At 36.1% G+C, this 27,127-nt stretch overlaps 2 protein-coding genes across 2 annotated transcripts in view; both read left to right on the top strand.

Moving 5' to 3' along the window:
- Positions 1–27,127, top strand: part of LOC113097304 (gastrula zinc finger protein XlCGF49.1-like) — a 36,795-nt gene that overhangs the window by 8,752 nt on the left and 916 nt on the right. Inside the window, exon 2 of the mRNA XM_026262546.1 lies at positions 23,904–24,124. Coding sequence (XP_026118331.1) covers positions 23,953–24,124 — 172 coding nt within the window. The 5' untranslated portion in view covers positions 23,904–23,952. The remainder of the gene's footprint in view (positions 1–23,903; positions 24,125–27,127) is intronic.
- Positions 11,964–17,051, top strand: LOC113097305 (uncharacterized). Its single transcript, XM_026262547.1, has 8 exons — positions 11,964–12,150; positions 12,304–12,397; positions 13,564–13,706; positions 14,242–14,316; positions 14,695–14,763; positions 14,862–14,915; positions 16,165–16,233; positions 16,729–17,051. Exons 1-8 carry the CDS (start codon positions 12,087–12,089, stop codon positions 16,815–16,817), a joined length of 657 nt encoding a protein of 218 aa, XP_026118332.1. The 5' UTR covers positions 11,964–12,086; the 3' UTR covers positions 16,818–17,051.

Here is a 27,127-nt window from a genome sequence, read left to right on the forward strand (position 1 = left end):
AATTTTAACAAGTGCAGTTTCTGTGCTATGGTGGGGCCTGAAACCTGACTGAAATTCTTCATACAGATCATTTTTATGTAGGAAGGTGCTCAATTGAGCAGACACAACTTTTTCTAAAATTTTAGACATAAATGGAAGATTTGAAATAGGCCTATAATTTGCCAGTACACTAGGATCTAGTTTTGGTTTCTTAATAAGAGGCTTGATAACCGCCAGCTTGAATGGTTTTGGGACGTGTCCTAAAGTTAACGACGAGTTTATGATATTGAGAAGCGGTTCTTCGGCTACAGGTAACAGCTCTTTCAGTAATTTAGTGGGTACAGGATCTAATAAACATGTTGTTGGTTTAGATACAGTGATAAGTTTATTTAGCTCTTCCTGGCCTATGGTTGTAAAACACTGCAGTTTATCTTTGGGTGCGATGGATGAAACTGAAGTGTTAGACGCTGTAGAATCTACATTCGCTATTGTATTTCTAATGTTATCTATTTTATCAGTGAAGAAATTCATAAAGTCATTACTATTTAACGTTGGTGGGTTATTTAAATCAGGTGGCGTCTGGTAATTTGTTAACTTAGCTACTGTGCTAAATGAAAAACTTGGATTGTTTTGGTTATTTTCAATGAGTTTGTGTATATGCTCTGCCCTAGCAGTTTTTAGAGCCTGTCTATAGCTGGACATACTGTTTTTCCATGCAATCCTAAAAACTTCTAAGTTAGTTTTTCTCCATTTGCGTTCAAGACTACGAGTTTCTTTCTTGAGAGAGTGAGTATTACTGTTATACCATGGTACAGTACGTTTTTCTCTAACTTTTTTCAATTTGATGGGGGCAACAGCTTCTAATGTATTAGAGAAAATAGTGCCCATGTTATCAGTAATTTCGTCTAATTCGTGTGTATTTTTGGGTACAATTAGCAGTTGAGATAGATCAGGCAGGTTATTTGCGAATCTTTCTTTGGTGGCTGGAACAATAGTTCTGCCCAGACGGTAACGCTGAGACATATAGTTAATATCAGTGATACGCAGCATGCACGATACAAGGAAATGGTCTGTAATAACTTTGAGGTACAATATCTATAGCAGTAAGATCGATTCCATGCGATATAATTAAATCTAGTGTATGATTAAAACGATGAGTGGGCCCGGTGACATTTTGCTTGACTCCAAAGGAGTTTATTAGGTTAGTAAACGCAAGTCCTAATGTATCATTTGCATTATCAACGTGAATATTAAAATCTCCCATGATTAGCGCCTTATCAACTGTAACTAGAAGGTCTGAGAGGAAATCTGCAAATTCTTTTAGGAATTCTGTATACGGCCCTGGTGGTCTATACACAGTAGCCAGAGCAAGAGATACATTAGATTTCTTTTGCATGTCTGACAGAGTAACATTTAGCAGAAGTATTTCAAAAGAGTTAAACCTGTATCCTGTTTTCTGGGTAACATTGAGAATATCACTATATAACAGTAGTTTGGTGGAGTCGACTCATTTAGACCAAAATAATCATTTGGTTTTAGCCAGGTTTCAGTCAAGCAGAGTACATCAAAACTATTATCTGTGATCATTTCATTTGCAATAACTGCTTTTGGTGTGAGTGATCTAATATTTATGAGCCCAAACTTTAAAAAGTGTTTTTGTTCATTTACTTTACATTTTTCTGGTTTAATTACGATAAGATTTTTTCTAGATCCTACATTATATTCATATTTTGACCTCACTATTCGGGGAACAGACACAGTCTTAATCATTTTTACAGCGTACTTTTATCATTTAAGTGGGTGGAACAAAACTCATCGTAATAGTTATTTGAGAATTGTCTTACTAGTCACTCAACACGTGCGAGAGTCTAATCGATTAGTTCTCAGTTAGAGATGTGATAGGTTAAAGCTGTGGACGGTCAGTTAACTGATTTAATGTTGGGTTACTGTGGGCCTCATGATAACTCAACACGTGTGAGCATTATAATATTAAAAAACATTATTATTTAATGATAGATATTTAGTAATTAGAATTAAAACTTGGTTAAAATGTTTGAATGCATGGATATTTTAACTGAACTTGGCTGGTGGTAGTGCTTTGTTGGACATTCAGTGTTTCTGTAAAAAAAAAAAAAAAAGGGAAAATAATACTTATAAGCAGTGCTTTAAGTGGCCCAAAAGAGGTGCCGGTACTCTATTATATATATATGTTTTTTTTTATGACTCCCCTCATCCCCATTGTAAAAATTAAAAAAACATAAAAAACAAATGACATTTGTAACAGTGAGTAAATCAGACCTTAACTCTAATGAGCTTAAACTTATTTTTGTACACAGTGCCCGAACTGTCAACACTCCTGTACGCGTGCATCACTGACTGTCCTCATCGCAGCTGCAGCTGCAGCAACTTGCGCTCTCTCTCTTCATCAAGCTTTAAAACAAAAAGGGGACAAAACGGTCGTATTGTCTTTGTGCATATGGATTAATTAGATAAATAAATATCTAAATTCGTGCCTAGCCGCCTACGGTATTTTTTTAGAACTTGGAGAAAAGATGCTGCAGCCAATGAGCAGCCGGCGGGGGCTGGTTGCAGGACGACTCAACCTCCGCAGACAGTTTTTAATGTTTATCAGACAATAACTACTCAAGATTTTGCAATTAGGGCCAGATTCGGGATTCTGGACAACAGTTTAGATTTCGGGACTGTCCCGAATTTTTCGGGATGTCTGGTCACCCTTCCTGAAAGAGCTGCTGCATTACTTCATTAGCCTGCTTCTGACCTGCAGCGATATCCCAGATAGCACACGTACGTCGCGGAGACGTCTGCTGAAGAGCGCATCATCTGATAAACATCGGATTCCTTTTTTATAGTCGTATTTTGATCGTCTGTAGATCGTCTGTTTGAGCTGTTAAATTAAACGTCTACCCTACCTCTAAATGACATCTATACGACGTATCTTTATCACCCGAAATATGCCGGCATGTCCGTCGAGAACTGGAAGCTGCTATACTTGATTAATTTAAAGGGAAATACTTGAAGAAATAACGATCATTTAAAATCCATGTTCTGTGATTTGCTCTTAGTACAAGAACGTATATAGCATGTTTAAAAGCAAACATCACATTATTTTGTAGACATACATTTATTTATTAAATGTATTATATTCCATTGATGTTTTCAAGGAGACACAAACACTTTTTCTTTACTTATGTGCACAGAATGACACTGTGCGCTTTCGTTAACATTAATGTCTAAATGATCAGACAAAAGGTGACATACTTTACTGGAAACAAACAAGAACAAAAGCACAAAAAAATGTTTTAACAACGTAATCCATCATGCACTTTTAAATCGGTTTGTCCAACTGTCCCTGTTAATGAAGATAAACGCGTGTGGAAGTTATTTTGTACAGCGTGTTAAGATCATTGACTGTAGGTTTTAAGTGTTCAACATTTCAAGATTAGTGATTGTACTTAACACACACACACATATATATATATATATATATATATATATATATATATATATATATATATGTTGAGCAAGTTACTCCAAATAAAGTAACTATGATTATTTTGTACTTCAAGTGTAATAACATTACTGTACTATTTACACACTTGTAAATGTTAAACTTGAGATGTTTGTTAAATTCACTATTGTTTTAGACAAATGTTCAATAGTCTATACAGTATTTAATGCAATTACTGTACATCCTGCCTATAAGTGAACTCCAGAATAATTCTGAGCAATACTCTACTCAATAATTAGTCCCATCAACACTTACCGGTCTACATAACTATATAACTTCCTGGAAAGTTCAGCTTTAAGCCTTCTCAAACACTACTGAACCTGCTATTTGTGGTCTTCAGGAGCACTGCTGAATTACAGACAGGGCTGTTGGAGCAATGTTGAATTTGACAGAATTGATCACCCTGATTATTATAATTAAGGGGTGATTCATGGCTTTAGTTCATGTAGTTCTTTACCTTTACTGATTTTGGCATACAGCTCATGAAAACCCCAAATTCCGGATGAAATATGCTAATTTTTTGAGATAGGAATTTGGGGTTTTCATGAGCTGTATGCTAAAATCATCAGTATTAAAACAATAAAAGACCTGAAATATTTCAGTTGGTGTGCAATGAATCTAAAATATATGAAAGTTTAATTTTTATCATTACATTATGGAAATAATGAACTTTTATCACAATATGCTAATTTTTTGAGAAGGACCTATATATTAAGCCGTCTTATTGCTCTCATGGTACCGTGATGTCATACTTCGATCGGTCTGCACAGCACTGCTTCAAGTCAAACACACCTATTATCTCTTCTAGGGAAAGATCAAGTGAAGTTGCTTTTAAATAATAACCTTGAGATATATTCAATACAAATATTAAAAACATTTTAATAACTGAATGGACAAAGGTAGGCAAGACCATGCTACATTGTGAACAGTAACAAATCAGGGAAACTGTTAGGCAAGACTAAATTATTTGAGTTTGATATTGTGTAGAGATTATGTTGTGAATGGCATCTCTCTCCAGAACAAAAAACCATATTATTGGCAGTATGCAGGGTGCAGACACTGGTGATGGACTGTGAGGAGACACAGGTGTGGGACAGATCGTGACCAGGGCTGAATCTGGGTGTCTTAGGAGATCACAGGCTGGTCTGTCCTAAAGTATTGGGTGAAGAAAAGAAACAGAGTAAGAGCATTTTATGTAACAATGTTCACAAAAAGAGCATCACATCATATAAAATATATTATTATTCTTTAGCTTGGGTTAAACTAATTAATTTTACTGTGTTGGAACATTACCAGCTATGCTTATGATGTCTCTATTTGTTTCTCTGTTTCGGCTGGGATCTTCATCCCGTGGTAACTAGGATTTACACAAGCTCCAGTCTGGATCCAGAACACCTGAGAAGAGATGATGCTGACCCTCAGAGGACCCAGATGATGCTGACCCTGAATCAACAAACAGAACTAATAAATATTGCTACAAGTGTTACTGCATCATATAATAATTGCTGTTAATAATGTTCATTGTCTGGTTGACAACGTCTTTGATTAATTTTTCTGAAAAATCCTGTCATATGCACATAAACTGACAGTCACCACTTATAAGCTACTACTAAATATTTTAGAAACTTAATTTTCTGTAAAGTTGCTTTGTAATTATTTGTATCGTAAAAAGCGCTACACAAATAAACTTGAATTTAATTGAATTAAAAAGATACTTTAAATCTGACATTAAAAACCACCAGTAGGTGACAGCAGGTAACTGTTAATAAGTGAGTAATTAAAACAGTTGATTCATTCAGGAACAAAAAGCCTTCATGTTGCTTAGACACGCAAAACAGCACTGTGGCTTTGTTTGGAATTATTTTTTTGGTGAAATAGTGCAAAAACGCAAGTCTCTTAATAGAACGTATAGTTTATGAAACTGTTGTAAAAAAAAAAATTATTACATTTATATATGGTAATTTTTTGAGGAAAAAAAAGGCACTCTGCCATGTGAAATTTACCAAAATTGATTAACTATATTTAAGAGGTATTAATATACACATGTTCTTCCCCCGATGTCTTTTAATAGACTGAATCATGCAGTGCACATTCTAAATGAACACACGTAATGCATACACTCTGTAGGTGTTTTCAATGACTACGTTTACATGCAGCCAATAACCCGTTCAAAACCGGGATATTAGCAATAACCCGGTCGTGCACGGCCATGTAAACACCGGCAAAAACCCGGATATGCTCATATCCCGGTTTTTAAAAACCGGGATATTATACCTGGGGTAGCCCTTTTCTAACCCGAATATTTGGTCTTGTAAACGCGTTTCGGCATATCCCCATCAAAATGTGTGTTCTGCGCATGTTCTATTCGCAAGGAATCTTGGTCTTTTGAGTCTTTGGATACAGGAAGAAGAATCGGAAATGACGCATATTGCGTCTTACGTCCAGACACTTACCGTGCGTCGCCGTTTACATCGGGATATTGGCGACTGATTACACATTCCATGTATACATGTATAACTCTCTCTGCTCACGCATGTAAACGGGTAATCCCGAATGTTTCAGAAACCCAAATAGTGACCTTAACCCGAATTTTAACAGCTTGTAAAGGTAGTCAATGTTTTTTTTTTTCGTTGTTAGAATATTGTTCAAGATAGCTCACTTGTCAAGGTATTACTTTACTATATCATGTTTATGTGTGCCATTTTATTTGTTCTATCTGAAGTCTCTCACAAAGAGTGAGCCTCAGCGCAAACTTGTATTGTTCAATTCACTCTGATGACGCAGGGGAAGAAAAAAAAAATCTTCGGTCTGTCCAATGATTATAAACAGTCATTAGGTCCATCAGACTGAAGTGACCAAATATATTTAAGACACATCTTATCTGAATTTAAGACATTTAAATACTTTTTAAGGCCTTATATTAGGAAAACACTATTTAAGACATTTAAAGACTTTTTGAGGACCTGCAGACACCCTGAATATAGCGGTTAAATATAGTGGTTATCAAATTGATCAGAAATATTAAAATTATTTGCAGCTTAAAACAAACTATTCACTGATCAACAACACAATCTTTAATTAATTACCTCATCCGAGTGATATAAGAGGTTCAATAGTTGAGGATGGAGGAGAGGGTCCTCACCAGGTCTGGTTTCCACAGCTGGTGCAGCCAAGGCAGAAGAAACAGGGAAACTAGAGAAAAAGAAAATGTGTGCCAGACACATCACTCATATATCAAAAGGAATAAATATAATACACAGTTAATAATAATAATAATAATAAAAAGTGTTTTACAACAAGGTGTCCACATTGAGTCTGTGGGTTGCCATTGTAAAAATCACTACATCCAACATCCACAGTAAGACAGGACTCAAGCCTGTATTAATGGTTACAGAAATAATAGAATATAATAACAATTGTTTGTTATGAAGCTATGGTAATTTTTGCATTTATCTCTATACTAAATGTGTTCAGGTTACCGTTTTTCATGATTACCAGACTTGTAGAGAAAAGTTGTTTTTTTCTTACTGTGTAGTGAAGAGGCATTCATGGTTTTACATGTGGCTACCATGACCTAAAAAATGTTTAGTACTATGGAATATGGTGAGTTTTAATGAGCAAATATAAAGAAAAGCAAAAGCTATAAAGACCCAACTCGGAGAAGCTGTCAGAATACTAAATATTTTCATATATATATATATATATTTATTTTTTTTAAGACTTAACACAGATGTTGTTTAAACAAATTTATATTTCACCCAACTTAACTTGAGCGCTTTACTGCCAAATATCCAATTTCATATAGAGAAAAAATAATTAATAAAAATTACCATTGCCACTGTGGCAAATTGTGTGGCACTGAAATATTCAGGGCAAGTGTAATGTGACACACAGAGAGAAAACAATAAATGTACACATTTCAATATTTTCATACTCTTTTAGTACTGACTGTCAAATTAAATTTAAAATGCCTAATAAATATAATAACTAATAAAATAAACAAATTTTAAAATATCTTCAACATATGGTGAAAAAAAACACCCATTAAATTTACAAATAAACAGAGGTAGCAAACAAGTAACCTTTGACATTATGTCCTTGAGGTAACCCTCACCCTAAAAAAACAAACAAACATCTGATTTAAGCAATATTAAACCATTAAACTGTAGCAATATTTATAACAACTCTAAACATGAACACATTGTGTTTCTTGTATTAAGCTCAGAAAAATAATAAAAAAAATTTAAAAATAAATATATGAATGAATGTCACGTGACCGTAGGCTACATATATGCGATGGCCGTTGTAATTTGTATCAGATGACCGTTGTGATTTCCTCAGCCTACTGTACCCTCAACATTTTTTGATTATTTTCCCCACATTAATAATCTGTAAATAGAACCAGTTGTATATATTAAGTTCCTGTTCATTCATTACATGTCTTTCTACTACTGTTGTTTTAAAAGTTAATTAGTCATCTTTAAGTTTGTTTGTAGTTTGTCGTCAGTTCGTCAAGTGGTTGGTAAGTAACATTTATTTGGATTAATCAGCCTTTTGATATCTTTACGTTTGATTATATTCGAGATAAGAATCATTATACATGTAAACACATACACTTAAATACAAACAACCTAACTTAAACTAAATACCGAAATGTTAAGGGCGCTTTTTTCCCCTCGCGAAAACAGCTGATGTACGTCATCAAATTCACTTCAACGCCATTCTGAGCGAATCCAATCATCGGTCGGGCGGGATAATCTGAAGCGCTGCCCTGCTCAATACTGATTGGCTATGGCCTATTGGTACTGAGGAATATAACGTAGAAATGTAAAATGTTGCTATACATTGCACTTGCACTGAATCTAAAATCCATCGCTCTGTACCCTCAAATAGTATACTTTTCAGGGACACCCATTTGTGATGGTCCAAAAACTAAGTGGACAATCAAATGCACTTGTATTTTACACCGCAATAACAAGTAAGATTTACACTCAGCGACTTTTCGAAATTGCTCACTAGTTTTCATTCATTCCTACAAGTTTGCTTTAGTATTGGACGTCGTAATGGGCTATCTCGGATTGATTTAGACCCACCAGCTCTGACAAATGTAAGGCAAGTCAACCATGAACAGAGGCTCCGAGCTAACGTAATAACAGCGGCCCGGATCAAGTTACACAAGCACTAAACGTATATGATGTCCAGTTAACATACACGAGGTCACAAAAAGTCCTGTTCAGTGACAACAGTTTAACAAACTCACGGTTGCGGGATTTCGTTTCAAGTTCACCTTACCAAACCATTCAGACTTCGCTTGTACCATGACGCTGATCAATTTTCTCAGTTGAATAAGGCTTTGAACCCGTGCCATGTTGTTCTTGCAGCGCGACATCAGCACCTACCATCCAATCGAATGCCTTGCTTGAAACAGAGGAAACCCAATTAAAATCTCGCGAGACACTAAGCGCCATTCAACTCTCACCTGAAGATTAGATAGACACCAAGCACGGCATTATTGTTATTGTTGCATAAGATTTCTATTTTAAATAAGTGCTGTTGTTTTTAACTTTTATCAAAGAATCCTGAAAAATGTTCACTGGTTTCAAAAGAAAATAAATAAATACATAAAACACATATACTAAGCTGCACAACTATTTCCAACACTTATAATAAATCATCATATTAGAAGGATTTCTGAAGGATCATGTGACACTGAAGACTGAAGTAATGATGCTGAAAAACCAGCTTTGCATCTCAGAACAATTATATTATATATATATATATATATATATTATATATTATATATCAAAGTATATTAAAATAAGACACCTATATTTTTAATTTCCAAAAATATTTCACAATATTACCTTTTTTCTGTGATCACATGATACTTTGGAAATCATTTTAATACGCTGATTTGATGCACACAATTGTGAAAAGATTTACATTGAATATATTTACAGTGAAAATGTATTTTCATAAAATAAACAGTCTTACGTAATACCATTTCTTTCAAACACATGAAAATCTAACCAGTACCGAACTTTTGTCTGTGTAAATGTATAATTATATGTGAACAGATCTCTTAGGTGCAACTGATGTTTTTAAAAGAACACTGTGATGAAAAGAGAATTTAATCTATGTTTAAACCTCAATTACAGAAGACTGTCAATCTCTGATTAAAATTTAGATATGTAATAGTATATTTATGTAGTCATTTTAAATTTCAGCATTTAACTATGTCCTTTGTTTAATTTGACTACAGAAAGTTATCCATTACCATCCGTCAACCAACTAAAGGTATGTACATTATGTTAATGCATATGACTTGGTAGGCCAGTAAACAAACAACAAAAAAATAGGTTTGTTTGTATTAAGGTCTTAATACTATGGCTTCAAATGAACCATCCTATTGGACACTAAGACGGAAAGCAAAGGACAAGGTGGATCAGCAACTGCAGACAATACAGGCAACAACTTGGGGGAAAGAATTGGGTTGGATGCACAGTAAAACCGGTCAAGGTCAAAATGATGATGAAGATACATTAATGGACTGTCTCTCTCATGTTGATGAGACTGAAGATAGAAGTGTTCCTGATGACAGTGAATCAGACACAGAATCAGATCCAAATTCATTAAATTATGATTTGGCATCCTGGGCTACTGAACACAAAATCACACATGTGGCATTGAATTCTTTGCTCAACATTCTACGGCTACACAGTTTAAATCTGCCAAAAGATTCGAGGACAATGCTAGGAACTGTGCGTTTAAACCCTGAAATACAAGACAAGGCTGGTGGCCAGTATTACCATTTCGGAGTGCTGAATTCAATTGCATAGGTGCTACATCAGAACGTTGACATTCTGCGCAACATTCACACGCCGGAGCTTCAGGTCAGCATTGATGGTTTGCCACTTTATAAGAGCTCAGCATCACAGTTCTGGCCCATCCTAGGGACACTGCAAAACATCAAACAAGAGGAACCAGTGACAATAGGTTTATTTTGTGGCACAAGTAAACCTACATCCCTAGCAGAGTACCTTCAAGAATTCATCTCTGAAGTAAATTAATTAGCTAAAGGATTTGAATTTGATGGAGTGATGTTAAATTTAATACTCTCTTTGATGGTCTGTGATGCACCTGCCCGTGCATTCCTGAAAAATGTTAAAGGTCACACAGGCTATCATGGATATGAAAAATGCACACAGGATGGTTTGTACCTAGAAAATAGAATGACATTTCCAAGAACTGACATGCCTTTAAGAACTAATGAGAGCTTCAGAAATAAGACAGATGCTGATCATCATCATGGTCCATCACCTCTTGAAGAAACATCCCTAAACATGGTCTCTGGTTTCCCCCTCGACTACATGCACCATCGTGAGACGGCTTCTTCTCTTGTGGCTGAAGATGGGTCCTCTGACTTGTAGGCTGTCAGGATTTCAAATAAACACATTGTCAGAAAGACTGTTAAATGCTCGGAGAAGTGTGCCCATGGAACTTGCAAGGAAACCAAGGGCACTGAGAGAAATTGATAGGTGGAAGACAACAGAGTTTAGGCAGTTTTTACTGTATGCCGGACCTGTCATGATGAAAGATCTCCTTAACACACAGGTGTACAAAAATTTCTTGCTACTTTTTGAGGGAATCTTCATCCTGTGCAACAACAGTTTGATTGAAGAATACTGTGATTATGCCAATGACTTACTGGTGCTCGTTGTCTCTCACTTTGGTCAACTGTATGGTCCACAATTCTTGTCCTACAATGCACACTGTCTTGTACATCTTGCAGATGATGCGAAAAAGCATGGTGTCCTTGACAACTTCAGTGCTTTCAAGTATGAGAATCACCTAAACAAACTCAAAAGACTTCGGAGGAAACCAACATGCCCACTGAGTCAAATAGTAAAAAGACTCTCAGAAATGCAAAGATGCTGCAAAAAAACTCACAAAACCAGGCCACATCTGCTCAAAAAACCACATGCGACTGGTCCTCTACCTGCATCCTTCCATGAGGCGACACAATATAAAGAGTTGAGAACAAGCCAACACACTCTGAAATTGGATTAGGCAAACAGTCACGTTTGCATTGCCGGCAAAGTTGCTAAGCTGCAAAACATCATTTCATTAAGGGATGAAATTTATGTTGCTTACAATACCTTCAACCACCAGGAATCCTTGTTTGACTATCCACTGCCATCCTCTACACTTGGCATTCATTTAGTGGATGACCTCTCAACAACAGTTGATTTCTGCAAGTTTGAGGAAATCGAGAGCAAAATTTTTCTTGTCCCCTATCACAATCAATTCGTTTCAATTCCTCTTTTACATACGGAGTAATTCTTTATCAGCACTTTTTGTTTCATAGTTCATGCATTTCAATTACATTGTTGAAAATTAATCAGTTAATAAACAATATGGGTTTATTCAGGTTTTCAGAAAAAAAAAAATGTACCTAATCGTGGAGTTTGAGGGAGAAGGGACGACTGGACCAGCTGCCAAGTCCTGGTATGCAGATGGCTACTCCTGGTGGCCACCATATAAAGACCTTGACAGGTTGCTGAAGAGTGTTAGGACAATGGAGGCACCACAGCCAGAGAAAGGGTGGACCCGACACAGAGCAAGAATCCTGCATGAGTCAGGTAAGAGTAAATAATGCTGTAAATTAAACATGATCTTGCCCAGAGTAGACCTGTAATTTAATTTTTCAGAATGTTTGCACATCATTTATCCACACTGTAAAACATGATCTCACATAGCTTTAATAAAGGCCATACCTGCATTTCTTTTTCCAGCATCTTTTCAGAATGTAGCCAACAACTGGAAGAAGGCCAGCTACACTTCTGACATAAACTCAGAACCTGAAATTACAGGAAAAAGGATTCCCAAGTAAGTCCTCACAAAAAGACAAAAGAAATGGTTTGTCAAATGAAAATAGCATCATTTGCCTTCATATGTCATCTATCTTTAAAATTTAAGTAAGGGATAATGCACAGCTAGCTGTGCATTAAACGATTTTAATGCACTTAACGTCGAGTGTTTTTTTGCCTCCACGTTGTGCATTAGAATCGTTTAATGCACAGCTATCTTATCCCTTACCCTAATCCAGTATCTAAGCTATTTTATTAATAAAAATCACAGGACAGCATTAAAAACAAGTTTCTATGCTCCTGAAAGTCAATGAAATCAGCGCATTAATACAGAACAGTGATATAAACTGACTTGGAACTACCTGTGCATTAAGGAATAATTGACGACAGGCAGTTGAATTATTAGAAAAATAATGCACACCCGAGGTTGTGATGCGTTACACCTCAGATATGCAGTATTTTTCTATTATTTTTATTTTTCACTATTTTTCAGCTGCCTGGAACTACGTTCGCCGTGCATTTCCCAGAAAATAATTGCACACCTCAGAACATTTGTCAGCCAATCAGATTCAAGCATTCAACGGCCCCATAGTATAAACTGTTTTAATACATACCTGCCAGCCAATCAGAATATCCAGACAGACCATGGTATAAGTTATTGAATAGGAGCTTCAGTGTGACTGGTACAGTCATTCCAAACCAACAAGACCTTCGTTCATCTTTGGAACACAAATGAAGATATTACTGATGAAACACCCCATAGACATCAATGCCACTACCACCACAGAAAGGTATTAAAGTCATTGTTAATATAGCGCATTCGGGTCTCTGTCAAAATGCTGTCTCCTGCATCAGCACCTCTCGTGAATGCATGTCAGAGACTGACACAGAAAAAAATTAATTGTTGAAAGTATTATTGTCACTTCATAATTAAAGCTGAACCACTATAGTGCTCTTGGATTTCATCTAAAATATCTTAACTTGTGTTCTGAAGATGAAACGAAGTTTCTTAGGGGTTTGGAACGACATGAGGGTGAGTAATTAATGATAGAATTCTATTTTCTGGGCGAACTAACCCTTTAAGGAGAAATAAAGCACAACATTTATTGAGCACATTTCTATGAGCTACATAACACAAAGAGGCAATGAATGTGTGCAGTTGTTATTTTATCTTTGTTTTCCTAGAAAGAAAACAAGTACCGATCATATCTACTCGCCAGATGAAGAGGCAGCAGATCAACCACCCATTAAAAAAAGAAAAGCTGCAAACAAAGCAAGTGTTCCACCTGCACCAAAACCTCCAGCCATTCCAAAACGCAACAAAAAAGGTAATGAAAAATAATAATAAAAAAATGAATACTATAAATAAAAGTACACATTCCATGTTGACTCAACCAGAGGTTGAAAGTAAAATATATATATATATATATATATATTTTTTGGTTCCCTGTTGAAATAAATAAAAAATGAATATCATGGATTTATATCTACTGTGTAATCCATGATTTTTTTAGAGGGGGGTCAAAATTAAGATTTATCAGCCAAATTACAAGGGAATTAAAAAGTAACAGCATTGCTATTTTATTTTTTTACATAAAGATTGGTAGCTTTATTAGTAAAATCTGTTGACTTCAGCAATCTTTGCTGCATATGTCAAAAAAACAAAAACAATAATCTGTGACATTCAATATTTTGGTTTTTCTTTCTTCAGAAAAAAAAATATTGGAAATATCAAATTTGATTCAGGGAAGTTTCTGAAATTTGGCTGATTTGACACAGAATGACCCAGTATGAAATAAGTAAGATTAAAGGTGCATAACAGCCAGAACACCAAAAGTGAAACCCCCCCCCAATTGTCAACAGCATTTGTCAATCAGCAACAAAGGGACATGGAAGACCAACAGCAGAACTGGTGTGAGAGTCTCCCCAGCTTTCAAGGTAAATAATTAGTTGTATTTGGCTAGCTGGAAAGCTAAAGGAAGATCAGCATTTGATGCAATTAACGGGTTAGTTCATTCATAGAAACCTCTGTGAATACTCATGTCATTCTAAACCCACAAACTTTATTTTCAAAACACAAATAAAAATGTCTTCAATGAACACAGGGATTTCTGTTCCTACATTTCCATAGTCCATACAGAGATTGTAGAAATAACGGATACAATATGAGTGGTTTAATTCCAATCTTCTGAAGAGTCATAATCACTTTATACAATAAACATTTTTTATTTGTAAGCAACTGTCCCTTTAAGATTATGAACCATTGTAAACCGACTTAAACTGCTTGATTCAACTTACCTACTCCACCTTTCTCAGCTCCACTGCGTATGTCTCAGGCAGACCATCACGGAGACGGCTGGTGTGTTGATCAACCTAACACACAAGGTAAAAGACCATAATCATGGATAAAGGAAATCTGAAACATATTCACAGCATTTAAATAAATCTTAAAAACTGAACAACATTTTGTGTTCAATCCATAGAGCACAACTTTGCTGTCCTGAGACCCTCAGAGGACCACCTAGGAAGAGCCCAGAGTAAGTTAATTGCACATAAATCTGTGCTTGATCTTTTTTTGTGAATAATAACTGCAAAATAACTGCAAAGTTATTAAGGACCCATCGATATGGATAGATACATCGATCAAGTGTCTAACGATACAATGTACTGAGGCTGCACATAAAAATAAATAAATACACACACACACACACATACACATATATGGAAAAAAATGAATGACAAATGTCTTTGAAACAAAAAGCATGTTGAATTGCACCAACTGAAAAAAAGAATGAAGTGAAGTGAAGTGAAAGTGACATACAGCCAAGTATGGTGACCCATACTCAGAATTCGTGCTCTGCATTTAACCCATCCAAAGTGCACACACACAGCAGGGAACACACACACACACACCGTGAACACACACCCGGAGCAGTGGGTATCATTTATGCTGCGGCGCCCGGGGAGCAGTTGGGGGTTCGGTGCCTTGCTCAAGGTGGCACCTCAGTCGTGGTGTTGCCGGCCCGAGTCTCGAACCCACAACCTTAGGGTTAGGAGTCAGCCTCTTTAACCACTAGGCCACGACTTCCCTGTTAATTCAACACTTATTTCTTATATACTGCCCTTTAAAAATCCAAGTATTTTTCAAGTACCCTCTCAAAAATATGGTTGTTTTCAAGGGTTTTCCAGGACTTCAATTTCAAAAAGTGAAATTCAAGTACTTCAAGCACTTTAAGCACCTTGTACGAACCCTGGAGCTAGAAGCGGCACGCCTCACGTTGATCATGACATTCACTCAATTCATATTCAAGGTTGAATGAAAAAGAATATTCGAGTCTCAAAATTGAAAATCGAATGCCAACCCAACTAACGAATATTCAAATAATCTAATATTCTGTTCCAGCCCTACTTGACAGTGATTATTTTTATATTTCATTAACTAATAGGATAAGCAAAATTCACATACTGTTTCACTGCATTTATTTAAAATGTATTGTAGTATTTGGCAAATCACGTGGATAGCTTTCTTTTTACTGTGTGGATGACCGTCAGCCACAACCGAAGACCATTTTTGACCCAGGAAAAACCCTGGATTTCGAACATCATGACCACCAACCCCACTCCCCTCAAATTTTCTTATACTGATCTGCATGATTTCACATGGCTCATGATTTTAGACCCCAAAAATTTATAAAACGGAATTCTGGCTGCTGAGTGTGTTGCAGGCCTTAGTTTGTTAATTTGCAAAATGTAACAAGCAAATCTCACCCACTCCATCTTTCTCAGCTCCAGTGGGCGTCTCTCAGGCAGACCATCATGATGACAGCTGGAGTGCTCATCCACCTGACACACAAGGTACAAGAACATTAAATAGAATAAAGGGGCGATCACACTGCACTTTTCTTTCCATTGATTTCCATTAATATGCATGCGAATGCATCAAATCGGAAACGCAAGCTTTTGTGAAAAGGTTCGCATTTCGCTGCATTTTAAAGTTCAAGCTTGCTGAACTCTTGACCTGCGAATTCACATCACGTGAAACTGTATGACCAATAGCAGTTTGATACATCACAGCATAATAGCTGAATTAAAAGAACATGTATGTAAAACTGCAGCGCTGCAGGAAAGTGGAGTAGATTGTGTGTTTTTAAATTTTAAATTTATTATTATGCGTTGTGTGTTGAATTTAAGTTTTTTTTTAGTTTTTAAAACAACACTGCAGAGCATGACATCATATCACAATTGTTGCAGCATCCAAGGAAACTTTGCATGCTCAAAGTCTTGTGACCGCAGCATTCACAGCCCTTCACACAATCTAAAACGGAATAATATTTTGTGTTTAATCCGTAGAGCACACCTTTACTGTCCTGAGACCCTCAGGTGACTACCAAGGAAGAACACTGAGTAAGTTACATTTAATCGCTATAAAGGTGTTGTAATCTGAAATGACACAAATGAACACATGATAAAATGGATATCTACCATGAATAGCTGGGTAAGAAGGGTTTAGGACAGGTGTGGCTAACTATGGTCCTGGAGAGCCGCAGCAGTTCTGCTCCAATCCTAATTAAAACTAACCTTCCTGTAAATTTCTAGTAACCCTTCAGACCTTCATTAGCTTGTTCAGGTGTGCTTAATTAGGGTTGAAGCAATACTCTGCAGGGCTGCGGCTCTCCAGGACCAACATTCACCACCCCTGGTTTAGGAGCATACACTGTGAAAAGTCAGCTTTTTAATAACCTAGTAGGGCTGGGTGATATGGCCTATAAAAAAATAAAAAAAATCCCAGATTTTTTCACAAAAAATCTGATTTACGATTTAAATCAACCCCACCCCCCAACACTTAAAATCAATATTCAAATGACAAAGAAATTGTTCAAAACAAGTTATAACTTCATTTTGTTTTGATTTTACCTTCTGGGATTTGATCGGGATTTCCCTCTTGAGGTTAAAGTGCAATCAGAAACAACAAGCCAAAAAGACAAGATGGCAGGCCCTGCCATTGTAAACAGTGAAAATGTTACATAACATAAAATGTAACATGACATTCTACTAATTCTACTACATTCTTACTAAATGTTTGTAAGACTGTCAGAGGTCTTCACTATTTCTTTTTTTTCATGGGAGCCGTACTGATAGGGCTAAATCAATCAGAGAGACACTTTAACTGGAAAGTATCAAAAGTTACATCTAGTCACAAATAGCATGTCTTTTTATCAATCTGTCATCCCTGATATGCAATGCAATTCAATACAAAAGGCTATCATTCTTTATCATTTACCAGTCAAATCTGTAAGTGAGACAAGATGATTTAGACAGATAAATATACTATAATGAATGCTAGTTAGTTATGTTATATTAGGTTACAATTCTTTACATACAACTGTTTTAGTTATTTTTTTCAATTTGTAAAATTACTTATGTAAGAATATTTAAATATTTTATATATTTAAAGGATTTTAAGATTCTCAAGTTGGTAAACTAATTAATGAGGTGGGAAAAGTAGATCAAGAGTCGTTCTGGAATCGGATCGTGACTCCCATAATCGGATAGTAAGGTGACTAAAGATCTCTACCCCTACTATTGTATAAAGCAGTTTTTTTTTTTAAATAGCAAAATGTGTTTCACAGTAATAGTGCTTTTACTGTATTTTGGATCAAATAAATGCAAGCTTGGTGAACATAAGATAATTCTTTAAAACATTAAAAATCTTACTGTTCAAAAAGCTTTGACTGATTGTGTACATGTTACCATTTACTGACTTATTTTCTTCTGGATGGCATTGATGCCATGATTTTACTTTAAAAATAGATTTGAATTCATATTTTTCTTTGTTTTTATTATTTTCTGAAATTCAATTAGCTAGAATTTTAATGTGCATTTACTTGTCTGAGTAACAAGCAAATCTCACCAAGTCCATCTTTCTCAGCTCCAGTGGGTGTCTCTCAGGCAGACCATCATGGTGACGGCTGGAGTGCTCATCCACCTGACACACAAGGTACAAGAGCATTTATTAGCATAAGGAGATGAAAATGAGAAAAACTTCATTTACAGCATTTAAAACCAGATAATATAAGATGCATGATCTGTTTAATCCACAGAGCACACCTTTTCTGTCCTGAGACCCTCAGGGGCACACCAAGGAAGAACACAGAGTAAGTTAAGAAGGGGAAAAACACAATGTCTGATAACATGAACAATGTCCAGGAATACAGACATGATGGACCGGAACATTCACAGGAAGCAGTTTGTTCTGAAAGTACAATAATCTGCACGTTTTAGTAGAATTGAACTAAATCAAACTGCACACCATTTCAAATCATATTAAATATTGTTATGGATTTAATGTTATATAAATAAATAATAGGACATGACAGCATTATTGTTTATTTTAATCACATTCCAAAAATAATTTAAATGAAGTTACACCAAAAAAAATAAATAATAATTATTTGGTACATACCATTGGTTTTGAAGTCATGGTAGGTATGATTTTAGTATAGCAGGAGAAAAAAATAATCAAAATTGCTTTCTTTAGTAAACAGTGATTGACTGAACAAATTTGGTCTCTCTTAAATGAACTATAACCAAAATTATTTAATGGATAAAACATTTCAGCTAGTGCCATAAATTACACAGGGAGTCCAGTTAGTTGTACATTACTATATTGTAGGTTTAATTTAACGAAACCCAAAGTATTAAATTCCAATTAATTTTTAGGTTATATAAGGGGGTTGGGACACTTTCACGCTGCAGCCTTACATGTGAGCCACATCTCTCTGAGTGTAAACGGTGTAAACAAGTAGGTGTGTTCGATTTGACGCAGCTCCTTGCAGGACCAAGAGAGTTAGAGCAGACTGCTTTTTAGGTTTTTGAATTGCTCTCGCGGATGTCAACACCAATCGATCTGCGCGTTGCCGCTTCTTGTCGAACACACCTAGTGCTGCAGGCTTATTGGCTCACTGATGTTGACAAGATTAACCCCTTAGGTATCGAAGTTTGGTATCGAATGACAAGACGTTTTATGGATACTCATTTCGGTTGGTGCCTAAAAAGTATCAAACTCTATACCCAGCCCTATTTATAACTTTGACAATAAGTGCGTACCATGATAAACTAAACTAAGTCATTTACTGGAGTGGCATCAACTTTTCATCTGCATGCCCCTAAAGATGATGCTACACACAATGAATCGTCATTGGTTGCTTTACCTGGTAGTCCTTGGCCAATCAAAGGGGTTCAGACCTTCTGTTGTCAGCCTGAAGGCCTGGCTACACAAGACAAAGATTATCTTAACTTTAAGGTTTAATGTAACTGTGCACAAGAACAAATCAAACTAAGATATGGACTACAGAAAACATTCCCAGAGCTCGCAAAATCGCTAGCCCGACGTCCTAGGGCTATTGTGTTTTACCCATTACCCAGTTACCCATTTTTTACCCATTACCCAGTTACCCATTTTTTTTTTTATTATTGATGTTAAAACCATCATCATTAGCTTACTTTAAGTTTTTACTTACCAACTCCATTTTGAGCTCCAGTGAGGCTCTTTAGCAAACCAGAAAACACTGAAATGCATATAAGGGTCAGGATAAATTTTTTTTGAAAATGGTAAACATTTTACCCTAAATAATGTGACATTCTTTTGATAACATCAAGGCAGATGCATGTAACACTACATCTAACATTTAAAACCTTACAGTAAATTTATACTTACAGGTACTTCTGGTGGGAGACAGGAAAATCCAGTCTTGAGTACTGTACCAAGTCAATGTACACGTACGTTATTTATTAATTTAAATAAGTTGCAAAATGCATCATTTCATTCATCAAAGCTACATACCAAGTTAAATTATCTTATGTATTGCAGCTGTAGAAAGGGCAATTCTGGAAACACTAGAGAAAATGGACATGAAGATCAACCATCTGACTTCACTGGTCCAGTCTCTAGTGGGGAACAGGCGTGTTGTACCCCAAATGCAGATAGCTGAAGAGGAAGAGGGTGGTGTCTTTCCTCTAGCATCTACTGCAGACCTAGATAGGCTGGAACAAAGATTGGTAGACAGAGGGTTTATGCAGAGAATGGTAAGAATCACTGAAACCGTCAAACCTACAACTACTAACAAAATGTAAACAAACTGTTTGTGTGCTAACATGTGTGTGCATGTTTACACACTACCAGTCAAAAGCATGGAATGATTAAGTTGAAATGTTGCTGAAAGAAGTCTCTAATGCGCACTGCATTTACTTGCTAATGTATAAAATTTATGAAAAATATAACAGAAACAGTAATACTCTGAAACATTCCAATAATAAGCTATTTTAAAATATTTTTATATACTCATTAATCCAGCCTCCAGTGTCACATGACCCTTCGAAAATCATTAGAATATGCTGATCAGTTAATAGCAATTATTAATGGCAGTTATTAATAATGGTTCATCTTATCAGTGTCAATTATCATCAAAACCAGTTTTTGCTACTCATTATATTTTATGGAAACCATAATTAATTATTTTTTAGAGGAATCTTTGAAAATTAGAAATAACGCTGATTTGCAGTGGTTAAAATCAGATGTTATGTTGGCGTATCATACTAGATGTATTTGAAAGTTCTATTATAATCCTACTCTGTGTGGTCATCACCGGTCTATTAAAACATATGGACACGGTTTGTGTCACTAGTTAAAATTGCTTATTTCTCTGGATTTAAACATTCTTCGAAACATTTGGGAATCGGATAATGTAAGTACACAAGTCAGCAAAATATATAACACTGTTCTAGCAGTGCACCATGGTTTACACAAAAACTTGAAGCAGTACAACCATTTTCACCTTTGATAATAATAATAAATGTTTCTTGACCAGCAAATCAGCATATAGATTTGATCATATCCTGCTGAGAAAATTCAGCTTTGCATCGCAAAAGTAAGTTATATTTTAAAATAGTTAAATATAGTTCCTATAAATAGTTTCATAATATTAAATTATACTGCATTTTCAATAAAATAAATGCATCTTTGGTGAACATGAGAGGCTTCTTTCAACAAAACAAAACAAAAAAAAATTACAAAATCTTAATTGTTCCAATCTTTTAATTGGATGTGTATAGAATACAGGTCAATTTAATGCTAAAATATTACTTTAAAATGTACCTGTTGAAGGTGAACAGATTATCCATCAGTGGCGGGCCGAGCATGAAGAAAACTGTATGGAGGATTTGCTCCAAGGTGTTCTCCACTGACGTCGCCCGACAGTTGAACTGGTGCGGGAGGGGAGACAAGAGAGGCATCCGAAAATCACACATCGGAGCACTCCTAGTAGGCAAGTTCAATAATGTTGTACAAATACAAGCAATAGAATTAATGGCGGAGCTGTCATTACAACATTAGTCAGTACAACTAAAATAATGTATAACAGGTTTCAAATTGGTTAAACATAACCTGACGTGGCATCAGCCATTATCAAAAATATTTAGAAAAAATTACTTGTGAAAAACTTAAATTAGACTTAAAACATCAGTTAACCCCTTTAGAAATCCATTTGCCCAACCAAAACGCACGCGAAACAACTTATGGTATAACGTTAACGTTACTCGCTAATTAACAAACAGGTGATAGTCATCATACACAACTTAATTTGGAAGCTATTATAAAACCGATCGCTGACACAACAATTAGTTTTAAAATATACACGTACCTTAAGCAAATCCTCCCTTGCAACTAATCTAGACGTGTATTCTGCACAGCAGGGCACATGGTTAAGTTGAATAACGCGGGAAGAGCTTTGACGCATGCACCCTAACTCACGTGCATAGTTCACGTGCTTCTTCTTCTTGTTTGGCTGTTGGCGTCGAACCAGCAGCTAATATTATTTGTTCTTTATGCTATTTAGATAACTTTGTCCAATTTATTCAGAAGAACCAGATAAAGAAAAAAAATATCTGACGTTCATTGCAATATAAGTGAAAGCAGGTTGCTCGATCTTTTTACATTTTTGTAATTGTTTCTTTTAACATACAGCTTCAGCTATGAGGAACCCCGTCCTTCTGTCTCCAACCGAAGCAGACGCGGAAAAATTTATTAAAGATTTCCTACGCTTGGCCCCAGGGAGGATTTAATTTATGTGTTTTTTTTTTTTTTTGGAATGCCTGTATATATGTTACAAATAGTGTATTGTTGTTGGCATAAACTGTTATCTTGTTTTGTATAAATCAAATGTTTTTTTTTTTGCCTGTTTTTTTTTTATATATATAAATAAAATCAACAAATGTATGTTCTTTAGTTGATCGTGTGGTTTATTTATTAATTATTATGTTTGGTAATTGTAACGTGCATGAGGGAGGATTATTTAAAACATCGCAAAGGTATTTTATTAAAATAATGGGAGGGGGAAGTTTTGATAAAATGATGTCTATCCTACATCAATCAGACATCTTGCAGACGTATGAACATCTGATTAACATCGTTTAAAGAGCGGATCCTAGACGTTCTAATTTATTTACGTCTGGAATACATAGACTAGGCGTCGTCTTAACAGCTGGCAGGGACGTCTCGGCGACGTATGCCAGATGAGCAAACGCCCTAAAATATACATCTGCCAGATGCAAAAGACGACATCGCACAGACGTCTCCGCGACGTACGTGTGCTATCTGGGATCGTACAGATTTGGTAAAGAGTCAGCTATCGAGTCATCTGAATCTGACCATGCTGTTCTTTTAATATTCAGAGTCTGAAGCCAAGAGAGCGTATAAGGTGTTGTTCACTGTCTTTGAATATTACAGAACTTAACGCGTGCGTATCACGCATTTTCTCCGGAGTTAATATTGACAGCGGGAAAAGCGACGCAATCGCATGCGCTTTCACTAGTAAAACTCAAGGGTGAATGGGTAATGTAGTCTCTGCTCTCGATGGGACGAATTAGGAAGCGTGCATTGTGCAGGGCGCTCTGAAAAGCGGCAGCGCAGGCTAAAGATTAAAACCTCTATTAAAACAGATGTCCAAATGAGCGTACCAGTACGCTAAAAGCACGTCTGGGTGCACGGAGAGGTGGCGGTACGCTCAAGAGCTATATTTGGAAGTGGCGGTACTGAGTACCGGTGCGTACCGGCCCACTTAAAGCACTGCTTATAAGATGATAATGATAATAATAATAATATGAATTCTACTAATAAGCACATTATAAAATGCACTAAGGATTAGCGAGCTACCAAATTCATGAATATTAATCAGGTTGTGTGCGTTAGCTCGAACTGATTTGCTGAAATCAAAACAGGGACGGTAATAGGTGAACACCAGCCAATGAGATTGTCATTTGTGCATTAGCTCCGCCCACTACTGGAAAACCAGACAGTTTTTAAAAGCTAAAAAAAATATCATAGGAACTCCAAATACATTAAAGTATATTGTTTACCTGGCGAACAATCTCAGCAGAAAGTGAGGAACTACCTGATCTGAAAGGGGCTCTGGAGATTTAGTTTGGGTTTATTTTTCTTTCTGTTAATTATTCTCATCTTAAACACACAGGGAAAACTCCTGCTGAAGTGACTGAGATCAACGCGACACTATTATTAAGATGGAGTTTATTAAAGAGGAGCGTGAAGACCTGAGGATTGAAGAAACATTGAGAGTCAAACATGAAGCGACTGAGACGCACACTATTATAAAGATGGAGTTTATTAAAGAGGAGAGAAAAAACATGAAGTTTGAAGAAACATTCAAACATGAAGAGACTGAGGAACAAACAGGTTGGTTTTCGTTCTCAATACTGAATTAGTCTTTTTGAAAACATCTGTTCATGCAATTGCTGATTTAGTAAAGTTTGAGATTTTCATTATACAAACCCGAGTCCAAAAGAATTTGAGCCACTGTACAAAATGTAAATAAAAAAGGAATAGAATAATTTATAAATCTCATAAACTTATATTTTATTCACAATATATAGATAACATATCAAATGTTAAAAGTGAGACATTTTGAAATGTCATGCCAAACATTGGCTCATTTTAGGTTTCATGAGAGCTACACTTTCCAAAAAAGTTCGGACAGCTTGCAATAAGATGTCGTAAAAGTTAAATGTACATATAAGGAACAGCTGGAGGACCAATTTGCAACTTATTAGGTCAATTGGGAACATGATTGGTTATAAAAATAGCCTCTCAGGGTGGCAGTGTCTCTCAGAAGTCAAGATGGGCAGAGGATCACCAATTCCCCCAATGCTGCAGCGAAAAATAGTGGAGCAATATCAGAAAGGAGAAAAATTGCAAAGAGTTTGAAGTTATCATCATCTACAGTAGTGTTGTCAAAAGACCGTACTAAGAAAGTCAGTACTAAGAAAATGTAAATGTGACGGTGTCAGGTTTCTTTAAGTATTGGTAGTACCGAGGTCCCGTTCAAACCCGGTTCAGCGCTATGATTTCCCCGAAGCAGAAAACGAGGACGGATTCTCAAAATCCAGTCATGAAAATGAAGCTTACATTTTAATATGGACAGTCATGGAATTTGTCAAAGTTAGCATAAATTAATCAAATCAAATCTCCATATGGACCAGTATCTGTAAATGTTAAGCCGCAAAAGTTGTTTGAAATATGAATCCGTGTTCTGCGCGTCTCTGTGTGAATTAATGAATGGCAGAGACGTGCAGGGGTGGGTGGTGTTGGCACAGTGGATAAGACTTGTCTTTGGTGTGAGAGACCCGGGTTCGAATCCACTGTGAGGCACCAATGTGTCCCTGAGCAAGACACTTAACCCCTAGTTGCACCAGAGGCATGCGACCTCTGACATATATAGCAATTGTAAGTCGCTTTGGATAAAAGCGTCAGCTAAATGTAATGTAATGTAATGTAATGCAAGGTTTGTTTACTACATAGACTGAAGCACATGACGCTTGCATTAATTTCAGCATCTGAGCTTCAGAGTTCTCTCTCCATCAAGAGATCTGAACTTTTCATTTCATCTCAATGGATGCACAGCACACCTGTATTTGATGCTCTGTAAACTCTGTGTGAAGACGCACGACTCACCGTCGCTTTACTGATAGCGCTGTTTCTCACACATGCAAAGAGAGAGCGAGAGCGAGAGTCTTACCACGCTGAATCGACACGCTATATGGAAACTATTCTTTGTTGTCTTCTCCTGTCAAAATAATGGAGTTCATTTAGAATTATTCATATTCAAAAATCGAACAAGCAGAAGACATACCGATTTCTCCGGTAGTGGGCGGAGCTAATGCTCAAATGGCAATTTCATTGGCTGGCGCTGATTTTTACGGAAGTGCGCCCGCGTGCACATACTACATTGTAATCATTCGCTATGTCATATGTGTGGACGTATTTCGAAATCTGTGTGCAGGACACAGGCAGCTGTTCATAAGATAAGAAACAAAACGGACTAAACTGTGACAAAACTGAAATGTTTTTTTTTGTTTGTTTTTTTATTAGAACTTGCATACACATATGAAAAGCAAAAAGTAAACGTCAGTTCTGCATTAGGATAATTATTTTACCTTAAAATTACATCGACTTAATTTTATTTAGAAATCACCTGCTGTAGCACACTCAAAAAAAGGTCTTTCATTCATCCAGTTAAACATTTTTAGTGTAATGATTCACATCTATATTTTTTTACTTGAGATGATAGTTATATATTTTCATTGTCTCAAGTAAAAAAATATAGATGTGAATCATTACCCACATTTTTTTTAATTGGATACTTTTATTTACTCTCAATGGTAAAGACCTTTTTTTTTTAAAACCAAATTTAAAAACTAAAACAAATACTGAATGCTGATTAAGAAACATCTTATTGAATGTGTGTTGATTGTGTTGTTTGGACTGTAGAACTATGCAGTTATTGCCTTTCTTGTTTGTTGCTTAAAGATAAAAAAACATTTTGGAAATTGGTATCGGAATCGGCCAGTTTGCTTGTAAAAAATCTGTATCTGAATCGGCCATGAAAAATCATGATCGTGCATCCCTATCCACTGTCCTCATTTGTAAGTTGCTTTGGATAAAAGTGCCTGCTAAATGACTAAATGTAAATGTACTATATTACAGGATACAAATAACAACAGATATTCAAACAAGAATTAGTAACAAGCTAAGTAAATAAGGTCCAGTAGAGATGTTTGAGGACATCGAATGATTAAAGGTTTCCTGAGTTAAAGGGTTAGTTCACCCAAATATTAAAATTATGTCATCACTGACTCACCCTTATGTCGTTCCAAACCCGTGAGACCTCTGTTTATCTTCAGAACACAGTTTAAGATATTTTAGATTTAGTCCGAGAGCTCTCAGTCCCTCTGCAGATGAACACCGAGCCGCGCCAGATAATGAACGAAACATTGACTCGTTCACTAGTCAAGAACCGTTACTGTCAGACGTTCTGTCTGGATTAATGCGTATTAGAGATGCGAACAGTTTAAAACGATTCAGTTCGATTTGGTGAACTGGTTCAAAAAGATGTGGTTACATCGAGTGATTCGTTCACGAACCAAATATCACAAACTGCTTTGTTTTGAACTCTCTCTCACACACAGACACGGAAGAGAAGACAATGCTGAATAAAGTCGTAGTTTTTGCTATTTTTGGACCAAAATGTATTTTCAATACTTCAAAATATTCTAACGGACCCTCTGATGTCACATGGACTACTTTGATGATGTAACATATGTATGATCTGGACATGGACAGTAGACCGTACACACAGCTTCAATGGAGGGACTGAGAGCTCTCGGACTAAATCTAAATTAC

The sequence above is a fragment of the Carassius auratus genome, unplaced genomic scaffold, assembly GCF_003368295.1.
Source record: "Carassius auratus strain Wakin unplaced genomic scaffold, ASM336829v1 scaf_tig00216181, whole genome shotgun sequence".
In the NCBI taxonomy this organism is placed as follows: Eukaryota; Metazoa; Chordata; class Actinopteri; order Cypriniformes; family Cyprinidae; genus Carassius; species Carassius auratus.

Excerpts from the sequence above, each read along its gene's own strand:
- LOC113097305 (XM_026262547.1), top strand. The coding sequence starts at position 12,087 with ATGGAGGCACCACAGCCAGAGAAAGGGTGGACCCGACACAGAGCAAGA. Across the intron at positions 12,398-13,563 it reads ACAGGAAAAAGGATTCCCAA|AAAGAAAACAAGTACCGATC; the intron begins GTAAGTCCTCAC and ends TTGTTTTCCTAG. Across the intron at positions 13,707-14,241 it reads TCCAAAACGCAACAAAAAAG|CATTTGTCAATCAGCAACAA; the intron begins GTAATGAAAAAT and ends AATTGTCAACAG.